At 34.9% G+C, this 21,477-nt stretch overlaps 1 protein-coding gene across 14 annotated transcripts in view; it reads left to right on the top strand.

The window, feature by feature from the left end:
* TDRD3 (tudor domain containing 3) overlaps positions 1-21,477 on the top strand; it is a 168,381-nt gene that overhangs the window by 136,757 nt on the left and 10,147 nt on the right. For 6 of the 14 annotated variants that reach the window (XM_044779879.2, XM_070480873.1, XM_070480870.1 and 3 more), the window contains one exon: positions 5,931-6,016. The exons of 4 other annotated variants lie outside the window; for them this stretch is intronic. In XM_044779879.2, coding sequence (XP_044635814.1) covers positions 5,931-6,016 — 86 coding nt within the window. Of the gene's footprint in view, positions 1,145-5,930; positions 6,017-8,493; positions 8,712-21,477 lie in introns of those variants that run through there. 4 more of the 14 variants (XM_070480869.1, XM_070480875.1, XR_011493007.1 and 1 more) reach the window with 3 other exon arrangements.

Raw genomic sequence — 21,477 nt, forward strand, 5'->3', positions numbered from 1 at the left:
TACCCAGCCTTTCACAATTCCCACAGGAGGTTGTGGATTATACAAAAAGACTTTTACTGGAGATAGGAAAGCTGTTGATATAGAGGGAGAGATGATTCATTCATAATGCATGTCATATGCATAGATATGTCAACTTAAATAATGTTGATGTCTACCCCCGAAGTCCAAATTCAGTTTGTGATAGCTAAACCTAACAGATTACTATGAAAACCTTGGGATCTAGTTTTGACTTGGCTACGTTATTCAATAGAGACATTTTATTTCACGATTTAAATTAATACTAATAAAGTAATATGCTATTTTAAGAACTTTTTCAAAAGTATTGTTTGAATTTCGATATGTGATAATTTAGTATATTGTAATCTATTCAAAGGGCTGTATATAAAAATATCTTTAAAAGGTTTTTGGGTAATCTGAGTTTTCCTTTATTGAACAATGAAAGTACAGATATTATCATTTCATGTTCCTTTTTTCTGAAGGTGAAATAATTCCTAAAGTGAAATAACATGGCAGGATATTACCTGAGATGCACTTTCTTTTTAAAGTTATTTCAACGATACTACTCTGATTTGTTTCTAACCTTAATTACAGTTCATAAAACAATTTAAACCTTAAATTATTTAAATATTGATATTAAATATCAAGTTAGTGTAACTTTTTGAAAAATCCACAGCATTTTTTTTGTGTGTACGTGAATAATATCAGTAGATATTAAGAATATTCTATCTTCTAAGTCTCCCCTTTATTATTGCAACCTTAAGTATGGGCTCCTGAATTATGATGTTGGTTAATTAAGAAGTAAATTTATGATGCTTTAGATTTATGCTGAGTATTATATAATTTTGGTTTTTCCTTCAAAGTAGTCTTAGGGAGGCATCATGGTGAGATCTGCAGCTGAAGGGGGCTGGGATTGTCAGCTGAACTTATTTTTTCCTTGACATTTTTGATTCAGTAGACCCAGGGTTTGTTCTCTTCTAAGTGTAAATTGTGTTTTTTTCATTTACTTTGTTTATTGGGACTTTTAAAACTGTAATTTCAAACTGCACTGAATTTTGCCATTCCTTTGCATATATATGCAAAAGACTCGCTAATATACTCATTGCATAGGAAATAAAGTAGTAAAATAAATTAATCTGAGAAATGCTTTTGTTTTGTTTTATTTCTTTGTTCCCAAAGTTGCTAATCTTATATTGGGTATCTGCCTTGACTAGACACTCATTCGGTATGTTTTAAAGATTTTTATAAATCTTCTTGAATTAAAAAAAAATAGACACAATTTTGTTTTAGTTTCTAGTGAATTTCTGAACCTCTTCCATCTGCACCTAAAAAAAGCAGAAAAGTAATGTTGCTCATTGCACCATAGACTTGATTCCCTTTCACGTAGAGCTCCCGAAGTGTCTCTCTCCTCCTCTGAAGTCAGTGGTTGTGAACTTTGATGGTGATGGGCAAAAAGGGGACTTAGGATGCATATCTGATGGCATACATAGTGAGTCATCGGTTGTCCGTTCTCTTTAATCTTACGTGGTCATCTCTATGTCTCTACTTGATACTATTTTTCTATATTCTTCCTTTTGTCATTTTATTAATCATCTCTCTCTGTCTTCACTCTATTTCCTAAACATCATTTTATCATTTTGGTTTCTTTTTTTAACTTTATGTTCTTTTTACCTTTAGTAGGTAGATATCTCTTGGTGTATGTGGACTACCTCCCTACTGATTCTAATTTCCTAAACTTTACTGAACCTTTGCTATTTATTGTAAAACCATGTGCAATAGGCTTCACTGTCACAACTCTAGGAAAAGAGTGGAGTTGATTTCTTGGGAGAAATACTCTGGTGTTATAGAGCTTCCAGTTCCATTAAACTTGGGAACTACTGGCAAGAGTTTTACACCTTGGCTTGAAATAACTCCCTTAGCTGCCTGTCATTGGCTGAGAGCTCCATTCAGAAGGGAAAGGAAGTACTGCAACAGTGAGTACATTTTATTTGCCTTAAAAAAAAAAGCATATAGTTTGAGTAAAGGAAGAGGCTCTAGTTAAGCAGCTTAGATCATTATAATAATACAAAAGTCATTATTTTTCTGTACATACCTTTTCATGCCTGGTCTGTCTAGCTCAGGGTTTTCTAAAGTGTATTATGAGAACATTAATTCTGCTTCATAGTTAAATAAATTTGGAAAATGCTAGGTTAAAAAAATTAAGTACACTTTTTGATTAAAGGACTTCTTTGAGTCCTTAACAAGTTAGTATATATTTTAAATCTCAGAGAGAGAGATGTAATGCATTTTGCTTCACAAACTTATTTGCTCATGGAACTCTTTTTTTTTTATTTTTCTGTATAGAACCTGTTCTAGAAAGTCTACAGCAAGTACTTTGGAAAATGTCTTAGCTATCTTCTTTCTAGTTTTCCAAGTTCCCATCTTTAAAATAGGGTAAAGATTTATGTTTAGAATACATTGTTTTAGATGTTCCAGACTTATTAATAATATAATATTGTATTTTTATGTTATAAATAAAGGCTAAATATATAAAAGCCCATTTCTCCTGAAACATGTTCCAAGATTCTTTACCTTTCTGTGAATAGAGGACAAAATATATTCCTGAAATGTTATGTCCCTTCTAAGTACTCATCCCATTAGTAATACTGTTTTATTACATAAAAATAAAATTAAGAGATCTTATTTTACATGTAATTATACACAACTCACTGGTCTTTTAATTTTATTTCAACTTAACTCTAATTCTTGAAACTTTTATGTATTAACTTTTAGAAATTGTCATTTGTGAAGACTCCCATTATAGCTTTTATAATATTGCTGTCCTTTTCTGTAATTCTCACCTGATAACCCACATTATATTTATATATTCCAGCAGTAAGGGCGTTTTCATCATTTGTGGCTTTGTATTTGTTCTTCTTGAATAATCTAGTGTAAGGCAAAATCTGAAATCCCTTTTTTTGTTAAACCGGCGTTGGCTACTAAATCAAAAGAAAGTGTCAAAGCAAGTTAATTCCCCTGGGAATGTGGGTATTCTTAAATGAAGAAGAGGATTCCTAAAAGACTAAAAATTGTTTGGTTTCAACATTGGTATTGTTCTTTTACTAATAGGCTAGTGTGTTTTGAAGCCTTTGAATAGTGTTGTTTTGATTTGTTAAAAGCTTGTTAAAAGCTTCCTAAAAAAACTAACAAACTCTTATGCTTAATTGCTCTTAATCTCCTATTCTTATTTTCCTGGTAACAGTTGTTAAGTCAGATCAATTAATAATCTTGTATCTAATTCCAGAGTTTACTTGAGAGATTTGGAGGGGAAAAAATTCTTGTTTTAAAAAACGTGCCTTGTTCCAGGCACTTATAATTATAAACAAGGGCAGAACTTATGGTTGGATAATAGCTAATGAAACTCTATAAATAAGCAGTAGATATATACTATAAGTACTATCTCTTTTAAAGCTTCACGGGATCAGAATTCTAAGTGAGCACATGTACTGGCTTGGTAGTTGAAACAGTGAAGGGAGGTCAGTAATTATTTGAATGATTGATGTTGTCCTGGTGGTCACCTTTATTACTGAATAGTCCTTCTTCAGACATCAAGCTCAAGTATGAGAGCTTAATATGATAATTTTTCAACAAATATTCTTTGAGTGCTTTTTGTGACAAAGCTCCTTTGAAAAATAGATTGGCCTATATATTCAAGGGATTAACATGATATAAAAGAAGTAGAAGATATATTTCCTTCCTACAAGAAGCTACGTAATAGATATTAATAAGGCCTTCATCAAATTGGGATGGTTCTAGTCAGGGAACTATTGTTGGCATGGTTCTTGGTTACAGTTTTGTTATGCATATTAAGTGAAGAGATAGTGTGAAGGTGGTAAGTGGGGAAGGCCAACATTGACTTTTCAAAGTTAGCGTTAACTTTAACAAACTTTATTAGCATTTTTATCATGCCAGAAGTGTTTCATTTTTTCCCAGATCACATGATTAGGAAATTAGGGTCAGTGCGCTCGGCCATGCTTAACAAAGAGCTTATTTTGCAAAGTAAGATATTAGAAGTCAGTTTAATTCTGTTTCTGTATGGTTCAAATTCTAAAATTTATGGACTTATGTTTTTTTTTAATGTTGGTAACCATTTTGAGTGCTATTTATTGAATGATTTAGGAGAATATCATGAGCATTTTATCTTGAAAAGACTTAAGTTAAAATAATGTGGAGGAAAGTACACTAATGTATTTTTTTCCTCATAAGATGATCAGATAATATAAATCTTATTATTTCAAGGAATTCCTGAATTTTTTTTTTTTTTTTTTTGCTGGGGAAGATTAGCCCTGAACTAACATCTGTGCCAGTCTTCCTCTATTTTGTGTATGGGTCACCACCACAGCATGGCTGACGAGTGGTGTGGATTTACACCCGGGATCTGAACCCACAAACCCGGGCCACCAAAGCAAAGCATGCAAAACCTAGCCACTACACCACAGTGCTGGCCCCAGGAATTCCTGAATTTGGCCATCAGTACCCAAAAGAATGTTAGACTTAATTAGATTTTTAAAATATGGAATTGAAATCTTAAAGCAAAAGGAAAACGGAGATGTATCAAAAACTTGAGAGAATTAGTACTTGAAATTTGTTATCTGTTCTCAGTAAACCTTTTTGTGTCTTCTTCCTTCTTGTTCCTCTTTTCTTTTCCTCTTTGTCCTTATCCAGGCTCCTCCTCCTTGTCCTCTTCCTCTTTTATTTTGTTTTATATTTTGTCTGAGTGTTTGCCTTTTTATTCATCTTAAAGATTTCAAGTCGCTTTTAACTATTAGGTTAGATTTGTTCCATCCCAGGCAGGACTGATGCTCAAATGAAATCTGGTTAAATAGAGCATCTCTTAAAGTTCAGAAGGTCTCTGAAAGCTTTGGGCACAAGTAAGTTGATATTCCTGGTTGATCTGATGCCCCGATTAGTGTTAATGCTCACTCACCACTTGGCTCTCCTGATAGTAGTTCTCATAAATGGCAAGACTGTTAGATTAGAGACTGAGGTGTATTGTAGCTGATTACAAAAAGATCTAGAAATGATAAAAAGTTGGTCATATGCCCAGTCCATTTAAATTATGTCCTCATATTCTTAGGAAATGAGCAAAGAAAACTTTCTCATTGAATGTGTTTAAAACTTATTAGAAATGTAAATGGTCAAGATGAGAAATTAAAATATGTAATTCCCTAAGAGGAATTAAGGAGCTATTCAAGAAACTAGAGACTGGGAGCTCTAAATTTTGTTATGTAAAATTAATTATAAAAGGCTACATTAAAAACATTTTAGATATAATTTAGAAATGAATATAAGATTTACATCTCAAGATGATGTGCATATTTTCCTATTAATTTGTTGAAAATACTTAAAATTGGCTATGAAAAGACTGAGTATTCTATCCATTCTAATGATTATAATTACTGTAATGAAAATAATACTAAAGGAAGATAAGATAGAAAAAAAATGGCCATAGGGTAGGTTAAAGGTAGATTTAGTGTCTTGGTTCTTAGGCATTTTTCAAAATAATTTTTATAATGGTGTAATTGAAAAGCTTTACTGAAACTAAATTGCTAAACATAATTTTTTAAACAAACTGCTTTAAGTAATTTCGATTATAAAAACAAATTTTACTTTCTGAAATAAGAATTACTATGCTTTGAGGTTCCAATAAATTTCACATAAATGGCAAAATACAGCCAGAAATACTTCTGACACTGTTTACTGCTTATTGCGATTCTTGGGCCCAAGGCTGAGAAACATTTTCAGATTCTGTGTGCTTTATCCTGAAAGAATTTGATGAAAAGGAGTCACTGAGAGAGTTTAATGTCTGCTCTGCTTGGCCTTTGAAAGAAGGGGAGAGGGCAAGGCTGGTCTTGGGCAAATTACTTCCACCTCCCTTTTTGCCCCTGCTTCAGCTCCAGGGGAGCTGGAAATACACAGGAGGATTCAGAAGACCTGGGTCGAGTCCGGGCTCTGCCACTTACTACCTATGTGACTTTGGGTAAGTTACTTAATATCTCTGGGTCTCAGTTTCAGTACAGGGTTGTGCTGAGGAATAAGTAATATGATCAATGGAAATGTGCTTTGTAAACTCCCAAGGTCTATAGAAACATAAATTTTTATTATCATGAGTTTGACCTCCTTCTTCCCTATTCTTCTGTAGTCTAGTTTCCCCAGCTTTGCATTTTTAAAGCAACTCGAAATGTCTTAACTCATTTTTCTTTTCCCTATGTGCTCTCCATATTGGAACTCTTATTCCTATCCTTTGCATGCTTCAGAGTTAAGTATTCTAAGAATATAAAACCAGGTTGGTTGAGTTAATCTTCACTACACAGTGTGGATTACTTGTTACCCTTTCTTACCCTTCACACTCTCAACTTTCTTCTTTAATCTTCAGAATTACATGCTTAGAAACATCAAAGAATCTCTAATTTATGGAAATTTGGACAGTGTTGAGGAGAAAGATTTTTGGCAGAGGGAAGTCCCTTAAATCCTGTTACTCAGATCACTCCTCCAATAGTTAGTAAGGTTGACCAGGAAAATGGGAATATGATTGTGCCTCTAATCCTTTCTTTTTCTCTGTGGGAAAGGAGATAGAAATAGTTCCAAATTAAGAGTTCTTCAGAAGTCTACCTCAAAACTTAGATCTTTACCTTTGAAGAGTAATCATGGAGAGAAAAGACAAGGGATTTAGTGGCCATTTCTTTGGTCAGCTCTTTGAGTTATATCTGACTTAGCCTCATCTTTGCTTCTCAACAAAGTTCGTTCTAGCCCACCCTTCCCCAAACTAAGTTTATAAATGCCCTTTATCTTTACTGGGTGCTCAGTTTATAGAGGCTATGTGGAGCTAAAGAAGAAAGAGAACTTGCTTCTGGATCACATCTGGTTTTAGATCAAGGGATCTTTATGAGGGCATAAGAAGAGCTTAGAGTTCTTCTTGGTCTAACCCTTCCCCATAATCTAAGAATGCTTGATCTGGCTATGTGTAAATAATAGTAATAATAGCCACTTACATGAACTGCTTGCCATTAATGCCTAATTACCATGGAGCACAATAACAGTTACTCATGTCATGATTAGATTAACTTTCTTAAAGATTTCGTTTTTTGATTTTATTTTTATAACCTTGAACCATTGACTTATGCTCAGTATGGTTTCTTGCTGAAGTAGCAGTGTCATCTTTCATAACTAAAAATTAGAGAGAAATGTTGAACTCTAGTGATAATCAAGTGCAAATTGAAACAATTAAGTATGGTGTTAAATTTATTAATTAATAGGAAAAAATTAAATGATACTACTCATGCCAGCAAGGATGCAGTGATATGAATAGTAATCTTCTACATTGCTGATGGCAGTGTAAATTGGTGTGGTCCTTCTGATTTTTTCCAAGCCCTAAAAGTGTTCATACCATTTAAATCAATAATCCCACAGTTATTAATCTCTCCTAGGGAAGGAGCAAGGGAAATAAGCTAATTGCTGAGAGGTGATCATTGCAGGGTGATAATAGTAAAAAACTAGAAGTTAGATGCCCAACAATAAGAGAATGGTAAAATAACATCCTTCTGCTGGATGAAGTATTATACAGCTGTGATAAAAGATCATTATGGAAGCTATAATATCATGGGAAATATTTATGATAAGTGAATAAAAGCAATTTATAGATTTGAATGGGAATACACTAAATGTAGTGGTTGTTTTAATGTAGTAGAATTATGCATAGTTCCTCTACATGTATGTATACGTATATTTTTTCACTTTTATAAACCTGTAATTTTGTATTACATGTTTTATTTGAAAAAGTAAAAGCAAGCAAAATAAAATTAGCAAGAAGAAACTTGATCATGATTAGGGAATTTTAGTCTTAAAAAAATTCCTAAAATTTGCAAAAAGGATCTAGAAATACGGGAGTTATAAAAAGTAAGATAAACAAAAACATCACTTCTTAATTTCTTATTTTGCCCTTTTGCCTTCAGTGAGGTTAACAGCAACATGATTACGGTTTTTCGTGGTAAAATGCCATGATGCTTAAACTTGTTCCTGTCTATAGTTAGTAAATGAAAGACTCCTACAACTAAACCAATAGACTTCCTTATATGATGTCTTACCACCTATTTTGACTCTATCTGTATAACCTACTTCCCAGGTCCTTGCAAAGTTTTCTCTTAATTACACACACACCTTCAGAATTCAGTCTCTCCTGAGTGCTTTCAAATGCAGAGTAAAATACATTTCTCCTATGAAATATTTATTTAATCTGTACTTATCTGCTATTCATAATTTCAGGAATATGTTATTATGTAGTTATGTTATTTTGACTCTTCGTCCTTGTTTTAGTATTTGATACATTATTAAAATAAGTGTAAAGTAAAATTTTTATATTTGAGGTTTTTCTATTAAATTATAATTTCAAGTATGTATTAATCTATTTCAAAAAGCCTTTTTTGAGCACTTATTATGTGGCTTTATCTCTCTACCCAGAACAGCACTTGGCACAACTCATTTCCTTAGAATGATTATGTGCTAGACAATGGGAATGCATAGATGAGCAGTCTCCACCCTCAAGGAGTCACTGACTAGCAGAGGAGCCCAGAAAGTAAACCTACATGTGTTCGTTACGAACGGAGCACAGATGGAGAGTACCTAACTCACTCAGGAACAGAGTCATAAAAGAGGCGAGACCTTCCTTGACTATCCTGGTATAAAACAGCAAGGCTTTATCACATAAACTCTATCCGCTTTGCCCTGCTTTAGTTCTGCAAATCCTGCTCCTCTCTCCAGCCCCTAAGTGAAATCAGTGTGAGAACAGGGACTTTGTCTCAGTTAATACTTCAGCATTCAGAACAGTACCTGAAACATAAGGGATCGCTCAAAAAATGTTTGTTAAATATGAGTGAAGTTTAATGTGAGTCTTGAAAGTCTTGAAGGGCAGTTGGGACGTAGCTTGGGAAGGAAAGTGAGAGAACAGAGAAGGTAGGAGATGTCTAGGAGGGCATGGTAGGTTGAGGTATTTTGGCAGCAGTGTAGGTTGGGTGTAGCAAATGTCAGTAGAAGAGGCCGCAAAGACAGGTGAGGTCAAAGGATGAAGAGTCAGGTGGGTTACGGTAAGGAGTTTGAATTTTATCCCTCAGAATAGGGATCAATGAAGGATTTTAGGGGAGTGTCATGGAAATGGGTTTCAGTGAAAGCAAAGAGTATGGAGACCAGTTGTTGCAATATTTAAGGCAAGTGATGAGGACTTTGGAGTCATCAGAGTCTGGGCAAAAGTAAAGAGTGTGGGTGAGATTGCCTAGAGAAAGTGTGTATAAAGAGAAAAGACAAGGAGTGGGGTCAGACTTCTGGAGAATTTCACAGTTGAGGGGTGAGAAGGGGCATTGAGAAGGTATAGCCAGGGAGGACAAGGGGTTGGGCAGCGAGGGAGGGGTGCTGAACCCGCAGTATAAAATGCTAGAAAGGTCAAGGAAGACAGAAATTGAAAAGTGCCTGTTGGGTTTGGCGATCAGCCCATGACTGATAACTGTAGAATGCACTTCCAATGGAATGGTGGATATGCAAAGTAACTTGTGGCTTCTGCAGAGTGAGTGAGAAATAAGGAAATAAAGATAAAGAGGATTGGAAGATGAGAATAAAGAGTAAAGGAGCTCAGGATAAAAACCCAAGCATGTTTACATCAGTGGCACAGTGAAGCAAAGAGAGAAGGAGAGGTTGTAAAAATAGGAGCAAGGATTAAAAAAAAAACAGGCCATGGTGAGAACATGGGGTATAATATGACTTTGGGTATGTTGAGAACACTGGAAAGAGGAAAGGAAAGAAGTAAATATAGGTGTGGATGGGGTAAGTTGTTGGGTTTCACGGAAGGAGGCTGAATAATTCTTCACTAATGAACTCTTCTCTGTGAAGTAAAAGCAGGTCATCTGTTGAAAGGAATGAGGTCAAGAACAGGAGAGGAGAAGAGAGAACTGGGAGAGGGAGCTGACCAAGAATGTGTTTCTTTTCACAGCAAAAGTTTTCAACACTTGGCAAAAATCGTGCACAAAGCATTCTGTGACAGTTCATCCACAGTGTCTAGTCTTTTAGTAGATGCACGAAAAGTTTATTAAGTGGATATACAAATGAAAAGACCTCTTCATGCTTATTAAGAGAAGCTGACAGTTAGCCACTCAGCCAATTTTCAGTAGAGGTTTTCATTAGGAACCTGATATTTGAAAGTCTACATAGTCATAATGACAATGTTATTGCCCTAGGACCTCAGCGAAATTCAGTACTGGAAAATGCCCTGTGAAGATGGTTTAGGCTCTTACCAGTATCAAATATAATCCTAGAAATAGTAAAAAGGTTTCAGGCCTTCTTGAGCTTATCTTCATGCCAGGTAGTGTACATTAGGTAGATAAAAAAGTTAATTAGATACTCGAGCATTCTAAGCCACATCGTGTGTGTCTGTGTGTATGTGTGCATGTGAGTGTAAGCATGTGAGAAAGAGTGTTTAAAAAGTTTTGATAGTTACTAAATTGTTCATTTAGAGTGGCTTATCTCGGTAAAGAGAGAAGAAAATAAGGCAGAAAATTTAAAAACTGCTGTTAAATCTTATGAAACTTAACTTATCTATTGACTTATCTATTAGTGACCTAGTCATAGAGATTTTCCTAACATGGACACAGTTTTAAATGAGGAAAAGTTTTTTAAATGCTCATCATAATTTTTGCATGACAATTATAAAGAGTTATCCACCACTAGCTATGGAATTATAAAACAAAATCCAAATGAGAAACCAGGTAATCCTGTTAGGAACATATGCTCTTCACAGTTGTAGAGTAACTGCCATGGAATAGTCTTGTTCTGACATTGAAGGAGGCACTTGATCCCTTTCTAACTGCTACCATACCAATATTGATAAATTCTAAAAAGAACCTAAAAAACCGAGTCTTTCACTAAGACCAGAGAGAGCTTAGAAAAATAGTCTGTCTCAAAGTGTATGCCATTGAATGTGATAACACTCATCAAACAGAGAAACCAAATGCTATGAGGTTTACAGATTATGAAATTGATGCACATCCCTTATTGAAAATGTATTGTAGGTGTAAGTTCTTAGGGAAATTTAGGACCTTGCCAATTAAGTATACAAAACATAATTATTAGAATACTAATAATTCATCTAAGCCTCTGAGGATCATGTCTTGGAATATGTAATAGTTAATGTGAAGAATCTGGTCTGAAAATGTTTGTATTGGTGAATTTTACTGCTTTATTATACTTTCTTCCTCAGTAGTCATGTTCTCAGGGGATTTAATGCTCTATGTCTGTAGATACCAAGGTGGGGGAATACTGACTTGGAGGAATTTTATAAAGATGACTCCTGTATTTGGTAAGCTGGTAGGATTTGTCTCAGTAAAGAAGATTGCCTCTGGATTCCTTTCTTCAATGGAAGAAAAATAAACACGTTGCTAATTGACCAGATTCTCAGCCTCTCTTTTGTATTACATTGGTTATTACACCAGTAATTGTAAAATCACTTTGTAAAAGCAAAGTGCTACATAAAGGCTCATTTAGCATTGTGTGTTAAGTTCTCAACCTCTATAACTCACTGGGGTAATATAGGCAAAGTGCTTGACTCAAACCAATAAGAGAAAAACTGTTTATGTTGTATGTGGCATTATAAAGAATAGAAGTTTACATTTGTGAGATATAATAATAGCTCACTTTATTGAACACTTAACTTTGTAGCAGACATTATTCTAAGCTCTTTACTTAAGTATAGTAGCTACTTATTGGTAGTGTAGCCATTTCAGGGCAGTTCGGTCTCTCGATTGGGTCATTCAGAGTACATGGTGCTTAGAGTGGATAATTTGTGTTTTACAAGTAAGAACTATAGCACCTAAATGATATCATATCTACTTTTGTATTAATTTCATGATGTATTTAAAATGTAAATGAGATGGAAAGCACTTGATTTTGATCTATTTATATAAACCTTGTAAGATTTTACTATGATCAATCTAATTCTCCTTCGGCTTCTGCATCCACTGGGATGTGTGGAAAAAGCATGGACTTTAGAGTCCAACATAACCTGGGCAAGACGTATAATCTTTTTTTTAAACTCAGAGTTTTTTTCTCCTCTAAAACATAGCAATAAAAATCTGCAATCTCTGGGGGCCGGCTCCATGGCCAAGTGGTTAAGTTCGCACGCTCCGCTGTGGCAGCCCAGGGTTTGGATCCTGGGCGCAGACATGGCACTGCTCGTCAGGCCACGTTGAGGCGGCGTCCCACATCCCACAACTAGAGGGACCTGCAGCTAAGATATACAACTGTGTACGGCGGGGGGGGCTTTGGGGAGATAAAGCAGAAAAAGAAAAAAGATTGGCAACAGTTGTTAGCTCAGGTGCCAATCTTAAAAAAAAAAATTCTGCAATCTCATAGGGTTGTTGTAAGGGACATAGTAGCTGCTCAATAGACATTTTGTTCAGTTATTGAAGGATTGAAATGCTCAGCACACAAGTTCTTAGTTACTCTTGGTTCCATTTCTTTAGTTTTCCTTCAAGGCTTTGGAAGGAACAGCCTCCCTCATTGTTCACTTCCTCAAAGTGATGTTTGTTGACCCTGGATTGCAGCGGCAGCCACTGTTTGGAAATTCCAAATCAGGAGTTGGGTATCCATCCCAAATTATCCCTCTTGGAAGGAAACCCAAACTGCCGCTTTGCACCATCTTTTTCTTCAAATTAATTCTTTTTCCTTTTATATTTCCTGTTAAAATTTTCTTTTCTAGGGGCCGGCTCCCTGGCCAAGTGGTTAAGTTCGCGTGCTCCACTGCTGCGGCCCAGGGTTCAGATCCTGGGCGCGGACATGGCACCGCTCATCAGGCCACATTGAGGCGGCTTCCCACATCTCACAACTAGAATGACGTGCAACTAAGATATACAGCTGTGTACGGCCGGGTTGGGGGGGGGGGGCGGGGGTTGGGGAGATAAAGCAGAGAAAAAAAAAAAAGATTGGCAACCGTTGTTAGCCCAGGTGCCAATCTTTGGGGGGAAAAAAAAAGAGATTGGCAACCGTTGTTAGCCCAGGTGCTAATCTTAAAAAAAAAAAAAATTTCTTTTCTATTTGAATGTTGCTAGTATAATGAACTTCTATATTAGGATTCTTAAAATATAGCCCTAATATAAAAATCCACAAATCTTTTTAAAATTTTTTTTAAAACTTTTTTTTGTGAGTTTTTCTCACAAAATGAAAGAACTGTGTCCCTTTAAGCTAGTAGTGTTGCCTGCAAGGTTACAAAAATTTCCATCATTTTCTTTATGAAAAACCATTTTCCTTCACACTTTCGAAATCCTATGGTTTGTAATGGCCTTCATAAATTGGTGACTCTTGTCCCAGCTCTGACACTAAAGCTTTTCAGCCAGTCCGGCTGTCAGTGTACCTGCTGCTTGACGTTGACAGGGTTCTTGTCAAACCAGGGTTTTGCATAAATTAGTGTTTAACCCTGGACAGGCTTTTCCTTCTCATTTCAGTTCAGCTTTTAAAAGACTGTCATGCCCTTATTCAAGGATAATGAAAGTGAAATTTGGTTATGTATCATACATTTTATGCTCTGAAGGAGTTTATAAATTGTTGAGTACCATAAATTTTCCTAGTCTTACTGATTTCTCGTTAAGCTTTAATTAGTAATTCTCAGTTTTCCTATGCAATATAAGCATCATCACTGATAGCCCACTATCCCTTCCTTCTAATCCAGGGGTCTGTAGGCCTTACTTTTTATTTTAATCAGCAGCTTGCATTGTGGGTAGGGGGTGGGGGAGGAGGAAAGGGAGAAGAGGGGGAAGGAATTTTTTTTTTCTTCGAGATTGGCACCTGAGCTAACAACTATTGCCAATCTTTTTTTTTTTTTTCTGCTTTATCTCCCCAACGCCGCCCCCCCCCCACCCCATACATAGTTGTATATCTTAGTTGCAGGTCCTTCTTGTTGTGGCATGTGGGATGCCGCCTCAACGTGGCCTGACAAACAGTGCCATGTCCACGCCCAGCATCTGAACCGGCGACACCCTGGGCTGCTGCAGCAGAGCACACAAACTTAACCACTCAGCCATGGGGCCGGCCCCAGGAAGGAATTTTAAGTTGCATAAAGAAGTACACTTTAGTCTTATGGATAGATTTAGAATTTTTAAAAGTTGATTATTTTACCTTAATACTTTTCAAAAATATGCATATTAAGTATTTGAGAAACTCAAGAAGATCTTTTGACTCTAATACAGAGATCTCATGCCTTCCTAACTTATTCTTGCTGTCGTCGTTCCAGCCATGGCTGAATGGAGGAGAAATTGCTTCATTCTTGAACAAGAAGAACATAACACATATTTAGTAGGGATAAACATTTATTATTTTCTTCCTTTGTGTAAGATGATGAGCAAATTAATCTCCAAAGAATATATTATCAGTTCTCCCAGCCCCTATTGAACATCTCAGATATTTCAAGTATGGAATTAGAGGTGACTAAAATATGGTTCCTGAATTTCAGTAACCCTAGAAATAGTATTATTACAGCAAAATATAATATGTTCACTTGTCTTAATTAAATCAGGTGATATATACTGTCAAATTTTCCTTTACCTAAGTTGATGGAAATAAGTTTATATCCCTTATTACTCTTGGAGAAAATCTTTGTGATGCCTTTTTCTTTCTTCAACCTGTCAGAAATGATTGAGAAGATTTCCTAAGTTGGAAAGAGAATGATTTTTTTTAAAAAAGCTAATTCTTCACATACTGAACATTCTGAAATCTCACCATGAGGTAAAAGATCCATAAATTTAAGCATACTAAGAGTAATTTATGGTTAGATAACAGCAAGATATGTTATTTCTCTGCTATCTTACTGAGGTAAAGTGAGATAAATGGTTGAGAATGTGAAGATTGGAGTTCCTTCTGTTCAAAGCCTAGTTATAATCGGAACACTTATGTACCAGCCACCATTTAAAACTCAGTGTGCATTAACTGATTTGATATCTACAGGAACCCTATAAAATAATTATTAGTATTACCGTTTTACACACAAGGAAAACTACAGATGTACGTTCAGAGCCATTATGTAACTTAGCTAAAATTGTTGAGCTCATGAGTTGCAGAGCTGATATTCAGGTTTCAAACTCGCTGATGCCAAAGTGCATGATCCCACACTTTACCTGTAAATGGAGATAGATGATACTAGCCTACCTGAGGATTTTTGTGGGGAGTTGATGAAATAATGTATATAAAAATGTTCAGCGTAGCTGTAAGCTTGTTCTCAATATGTGATTTACTATTTTGATAAACTGTCTTTAAACCATTTAATTCGTTCAATGTTAGTTTGCATGAAAGTAGAGAATTTTAAATAGAGAAATGAAGATTTTGTGGGCAGAGGTATCAGCTAACATTTTCTCAAGGGGCTAGAAAGTATTTTACATGGGGTAGAAAAAACTAACCTTTTTCTTTAATCTACTATTCCATTGCTAAGAGTTTAATCTTACACTGAGACCCCTTTTCATCTTCTAAATTTCACTGGACTCTAGTTTTATAATTAAACTACATTTTAGTCACCCATCTAGGCATTAGCCTTTTAGATGGTAGTCCTCTAATTTCCACTCCGCAAAATAAAAAGACTAACAAATCAAAATAATTTGTCAGAAAAACTAATTTGATATTATGTACTTATTCAGACTATACCAATGATAATACTGTGCCAAAATAATACCTTTCGTTAGTGCATGGACTTCAACTATTGTTAAATTTAAAACTTTATTTTTGGTTGGGAAAACAATTATTTTCAAATACAGGATGAAATAGCCCTGGAGTAGGTTGTTGGGATTTTGTGTGATGACAAGCACAATATGAGCAAGGAGTGATTGAGCAGCTGCTAAAAGCTTTAAAGCAAAGCTGGATTATGTAGACTTCTGTAGAGCGTGTTCATCGTGGAGAATATTAGTATTATGTTCCCAGCACACCATACTTGGAATATTATTCTGAAAACTAGCTTATATAGAGTAGTAAATATTGAAATGTATAAAGGAAAAGATGATCAAGATGATGGGAGATTCTGGAAATAGTGTATTTGACAAATGATTCCAGGAACTGAGTCTTTTGATTCTAGAAAATAGAAGAATAAGGAAAAGTATAATACTTGTTTTAAAATAATTTAAAATATTTCATATGACAAAGGAAGCAGGGTTGACTAGAAAATGTAGGTAGGAGTTCCAGAAATGCAGATTTGCAGTTTCTGGTGAAGGATACAGAGCAGTGGAGTTGGCTGCCCAAGGAAGCCTGAGCCACTTTCACCAGTTCGTGAAAGGAGACAGAACCCCCATCTGTGTGATGTGGTGGGTGAATTTTGCATTGCGGGGACGATCAGATCATTGACGTGTAGATTACCTCACATTTCTAAAACTATGGCTTTATTAACTAGGCTGATAATTGATAAGGGTTTTTTTAACATTTGTTATCTTCATGTTTCACTAAAGAGAAATAATTTTTTAGTTCATTATGCAGACATTGTTAGTGTGGGTTGTTGGGCATGAATGGGAATTAAATGTGAAAATGATGTTTGTTACCTTTGGCTTCTATTTGCTTTAAGATTTAAATTTTTAATTATTTTCCTGTCAGTCTTACGTTCCTCAGCTTTCAGTAAGAGGATGAAAACATCAGCAAATTATTTAAGTTCTGTATTGTTAGGTATTGCAGTTTTTTTCTTATGGTTATATAAAGCATGTCAAGTCATGTCTCTCCTCCCCTCTCTAACCCTCAGTACCTTTTTATGGCAAAGATCTGGCCTATATTGTATCAATCTGACGTGGAAGTTTTTTCCTAATTCTTTTTCTTATATCTGTATTACAGGTCACTGTACCCTGTCTGTCTGTCTCAGGTAGTCAGTTACATAAAATGCGTTGGGCTGACTGTTTAACAGTCAAAAGCAGTCTGGCATTATGATTTAGTAATTATTACTTTCAGAGAAAGAATTAGTGAACCCATCTTAAATTGTGCTTGTTAGGCTATCAATTTAAAATGTAAAAATGATATAAATTATGAGACAGTGAAATGATTAAAAATTTGTGATTAGTGCTTGTATGTCTTAATCATAAAATATTGTAAAATGTGTTTGCTCAATTAGCATATTTGGGAAAGCAGTTGCTTTTGCAAAGATCATTTATAGGCATTGACTTGAAAACATACAAACAGTCGTAGATAAGCATTTTTCATTGTTAATCATCATTGCTATACTTTCATTTTTTTAAGTGTTTCTAGCTGGTTTCTTTTTATGGTGTTTACTAAAATTTTAAGGATATGGTCTAAAGGCAAGATTTTCAAACAGGTTAATTATATTAATTCATTTTTAGCTTCCTCTTAAAATATTCAGGTTTTATGCAAATAGTCTCTATAAATTTTGATTGATCATTTTCAATAATGCTCATTTGCTAATTTCCTCCCTCTCTCTGTTCTATTTGCCCTGTTTCTTTATAATTAAAAGAAAAGAAGGAAGATTCTCTTCCAAAAGAAACAAAAACAATGGTAACAATAGAATGATTTATTATGTAAAATTATTAGTTTTTGTGTATAGATAGCTTTTGAATTTTGGAAGAAATAAAAGAAAGCAGGTGGTAGGAATCTGTCTCCATGCATTGGCTCTTTCATTTTCTTCAATGGCTTTTTCACTTTTTTATCTGCCCAAAGCAATTTGAGGAATACTTTTACTTTTACAACAAAGTTCCTGATTTTTAGCAAAAGCTGTGAGTCTAGATAGTTTCATTGATGTGGGCATGTATATTTTATCATCAAAGGGTTACTTAATAAGAATAATAGACAATATAGATGGCTTATTTCCTAAGCTCTTTATAGACATTATCTCCTCTAATTCTCCTTGTAAACCTGTGAGGTCATTACTGTTTCCCATGTGAGAAAACTGAGACGTAGGGAAGTCGAGTAACGTGCCTAGCAAGTGGTGGAATCTAAACTTAGACTCAGATCTGACTTAAGAGACTGAGGTTTTAAATACCAATGCCATGATAAAGTATCTCAAGGAAATCTATGAGTAGGCTGGCATTTTTTTGGAGTAGGAATATGCTCCCTAGCTTGGCTTCTAGACAAGGTTTTGGAATCTATTTAACCTTTATCTAAAACAGGCAGTAGGTTTTAGAGAGGTACACATTTTTACATATTATATATTCACTCTTTGGACTTTACTGTAGTATTTCAACAAACATGATGACCATTAAATGACGTTTATACTAGTATCAGGGCTGAAGCCATCCATATTTAAAATTAGACATAAGGTAGCTATTAGAAAAAATTAAGCAAAACTGTCTGAAGCGAGAAAATGTACACTATGTGAAGCAATGGAAAGAACTTTGGAGCTGACAGCTGAGGGGTTTTACTGAAGGATGGCCATTTATATAAATTTGGGTGAGTAACTCTGAGCCTTAAATTTCTTCATCTGTAGAATGGTGAGATGAGTAATTCAAAGCATTGTTGCAAAGATTAAATGAGATAAAATGCAAAATGCCTGGCACACAAAGGAATAAACATTAATTCCTTTTTCTCTGCTCCAAGTTGTGAATCAAGTCAGGTGTGTTTTTGTATGGAAGGGTATCCATACTTTTATCGTTTGGAATTTGATAAGGGTGACATGTTTACTAGTCTCTTTTTTGTACTCTATTCTCCTAGTTAAAATATGGATGCAGCCTTTTGATGTTTAGTTGAATTTTCGTGAGTACCTAAGCTGGCAAAAATAGCTTGTTTACTTTGCATTGAAGGGTAGAAGATCTTAATGATAGAGGAAGGACAATGATGACCAATACTGCATTTGCTTTTAATGTCATTTAAACATCCAGGTTTCTCCCATGTTAAAGTTTAGCTGTCTTATTTAGTTTGTGCTTTAGTTGGCAGAGCTAGAATAAAACCCTTGAGGCTAAGTGTTCAGATGATTTCATATCTTATAGCATCATCAACAGTTTTAATTTTTGTATAGCTTTAGAAAATATACTCTTTTCTAAAAAGGGAAGATCAGAACCGTAGTGAAATGTCTTACAGTTTTTCTGAAATTCTGCATAATACAAGAATGAAAACGTTATGTTCTGTCAGCCATGCATTTTGGAACAGTTGTTTAGTAATTAGATTTTGAATAAGATTGTTTTTTTGTCTTGAATCAGTGGGGTGTTTTTTTTTTTTTTTTTGCCGTAAAATATTTGATTTAAACAAAATGTTACTGGACATGGTACATATGGAAGAAATGATTTTAGCGCTGTGCTGAGGGGAGGGGAGACTATAGTTCTCCATTATATTTTATTCTGTATGGAATGTTTTACTCAAAGTTTCAAAAACAGATAAATTAGTCTATTATAAAATTTGTTTCAGTTATATATAATAACTTTCTCATGTGTTAATAAAGCTTGAGTTTTTTTTCCTTGTTTAGGTATAGAAGGTGAGTTTTTATTATAAAATGAGGCATTTAATTTATATAGGTCAAAAGTAGGGTTTAGATTTTTTTCTGTCATAGAAGGCAAAGGTGAAAGGGCACTGAGCTCAGAGTCGGAGGCCTGCATTCCAGTTCCTGTGCTGCCACTAGCTCACTTTCTTATGTTAATCAAGTCAGTTGACCCAGCTGGTTCCCAGTGTCCAGCAGAGGGTGAGCTACATTGGATTTTTAATTTCTGTGCCTTAAGGGTTACAGAGCGTGGAGGGACTGAGGAAGAGAAAGCCAAGGGAATACTGCTCACATATATGAGTAAAAACACCCACTTTAACCTGAGCTTATCTATTTTATATTGAAATTCTACCTTACATTTCATTTGAAAGAAGACTGCCACATTTACCAAAAAAAGAGATAATTTAAAAAAAAATTTGAATCTGCCCAATTAGATTATCTTCAACTTCTCTTACAATTTATTATATCTATGTTCCTTGCTCTCATTACTTGGAAACATAGTGAAGAGCAGACAAGACTAAATCAGAATACCTGTGTTCTAGCTCAGTCTATGTTACTAAATACTTGAGCAAATAGTAGTTTCTTAGTTGGACTAACTGTTCTTCACAGAAACTTACTGTTTCGTAGTCTGGTTTCAGGCTACCATTGGCCAAGTTTATTTTGTGGAGCTATAAATATTGAATTGGAACATATTTCTTAAACAGGGTTAATTGGTAAACTAGAGTTCAGTGTTGATCATATTACATGACTCCAGTGGACACAAATGTTATCCATAATCTTCACAGAAAGTAAGAGCTAATCCAGCTTTTACTGTCAATTTTCAGTTACCCTAATATAATAGAATATTAATATAATTGACGTAAATATATTTTAAGTTCTACTTTTGGAGTTCATTACATAATTTTTTGTTTTTGCTTTTGAATGAGGCAGAGATACTTTATTTCATTTTTTGGATTGAAAAATCGCAGGTCAAAGTTGTCTAATGGGGACCGAGAGGAAATGTTAGGGATATCTGAGGTAGAATGAGTTCAACCTAGAGCCAGTTCAGAAAGCTCAGTAAGCTTTGAAGTGGTTTTCAAACATTAGTAATCCTCGTGGCATGCCAAGGATGGAAGAAATTTAATTCTCATACTCTAGTTACTGATAACCACAGGAAGAATATGAGTGGATCGAGATGTGCCATAAGGGCAGGTCAACAAACACTTCATCAAATATTAAAGATCTACCATATCTTCAGCACTATATGAGGCACAAAGTATCCCACTGACATGCCTATTTTACAGCTCATTTTTTAAAATAAACTTTATATTTTTAATAGACTTTATTTTTTAGAGCAGTTTTAGATTCACAGTAAAGCTCAATGGAAGGTATGGAAATTTCCCCAAAACTCCCACCCCTATGCATACATAGCCTCATTTGTTGTCGACATCCCCCACCAGAGTAGTACATTTGTTACAATTGATAAACCTACAGTGACACATTGTCATCACCCATAGTCCATAGTTTACATTAGGATTCACTCTTGGTGTACATTCTAGGGGTTTGGACAAATGTATATCCACCATAACAATATCATGCAGGATGGTTTCACTGCCCTAAAAATTCTCTGTGCTCTGCATCTTCGTCCTTGTATCCTCCCAACCCTTGGCAACCACTGATCTTTTTACTGTTTCCATAGTTTTGCCTTTATTACATGATCTTTTGGGAAAACAGATTTGTCTTTAAAATGGTTATTTGATTAGGTTTTATATTAAAATTTGTTTATATTTCTATAAACTGACTACACAAGCTAACCAGGCAGGCAAAAGTAGCCTGGAAATTCCAGTAAGTGGTTCCTATGTGTATTACTAAAGGAGATATGTACTCATTAGTATTTCTTTGTTTAAGGTAGCCTAAATATCACAGGTTATTGTCGAGGGTACACAGTGTGCGTTTCATATGCTGACTTCTGTTTTTGTGACTGCTATACAAATTCTGTTAGAAGGAACGGACTAGAAGAAATTTTATTAAATTACACACAAAATGGCTAT

Source organism: Equus asinus, chromosome 11 (genome assembly GCF_041296235.1).
Source record: "Equus asinus isolate D_3611 breed Donkey chromosome 11, EquAss-T2T_v2, whole genome shotgun sequence".
Classification (NCBI taxonomy): Eukaryota; Metazoa; Chordata; class Mammalia; order Perissodactyla; family Equidae; genus Equus; species Equus asinus.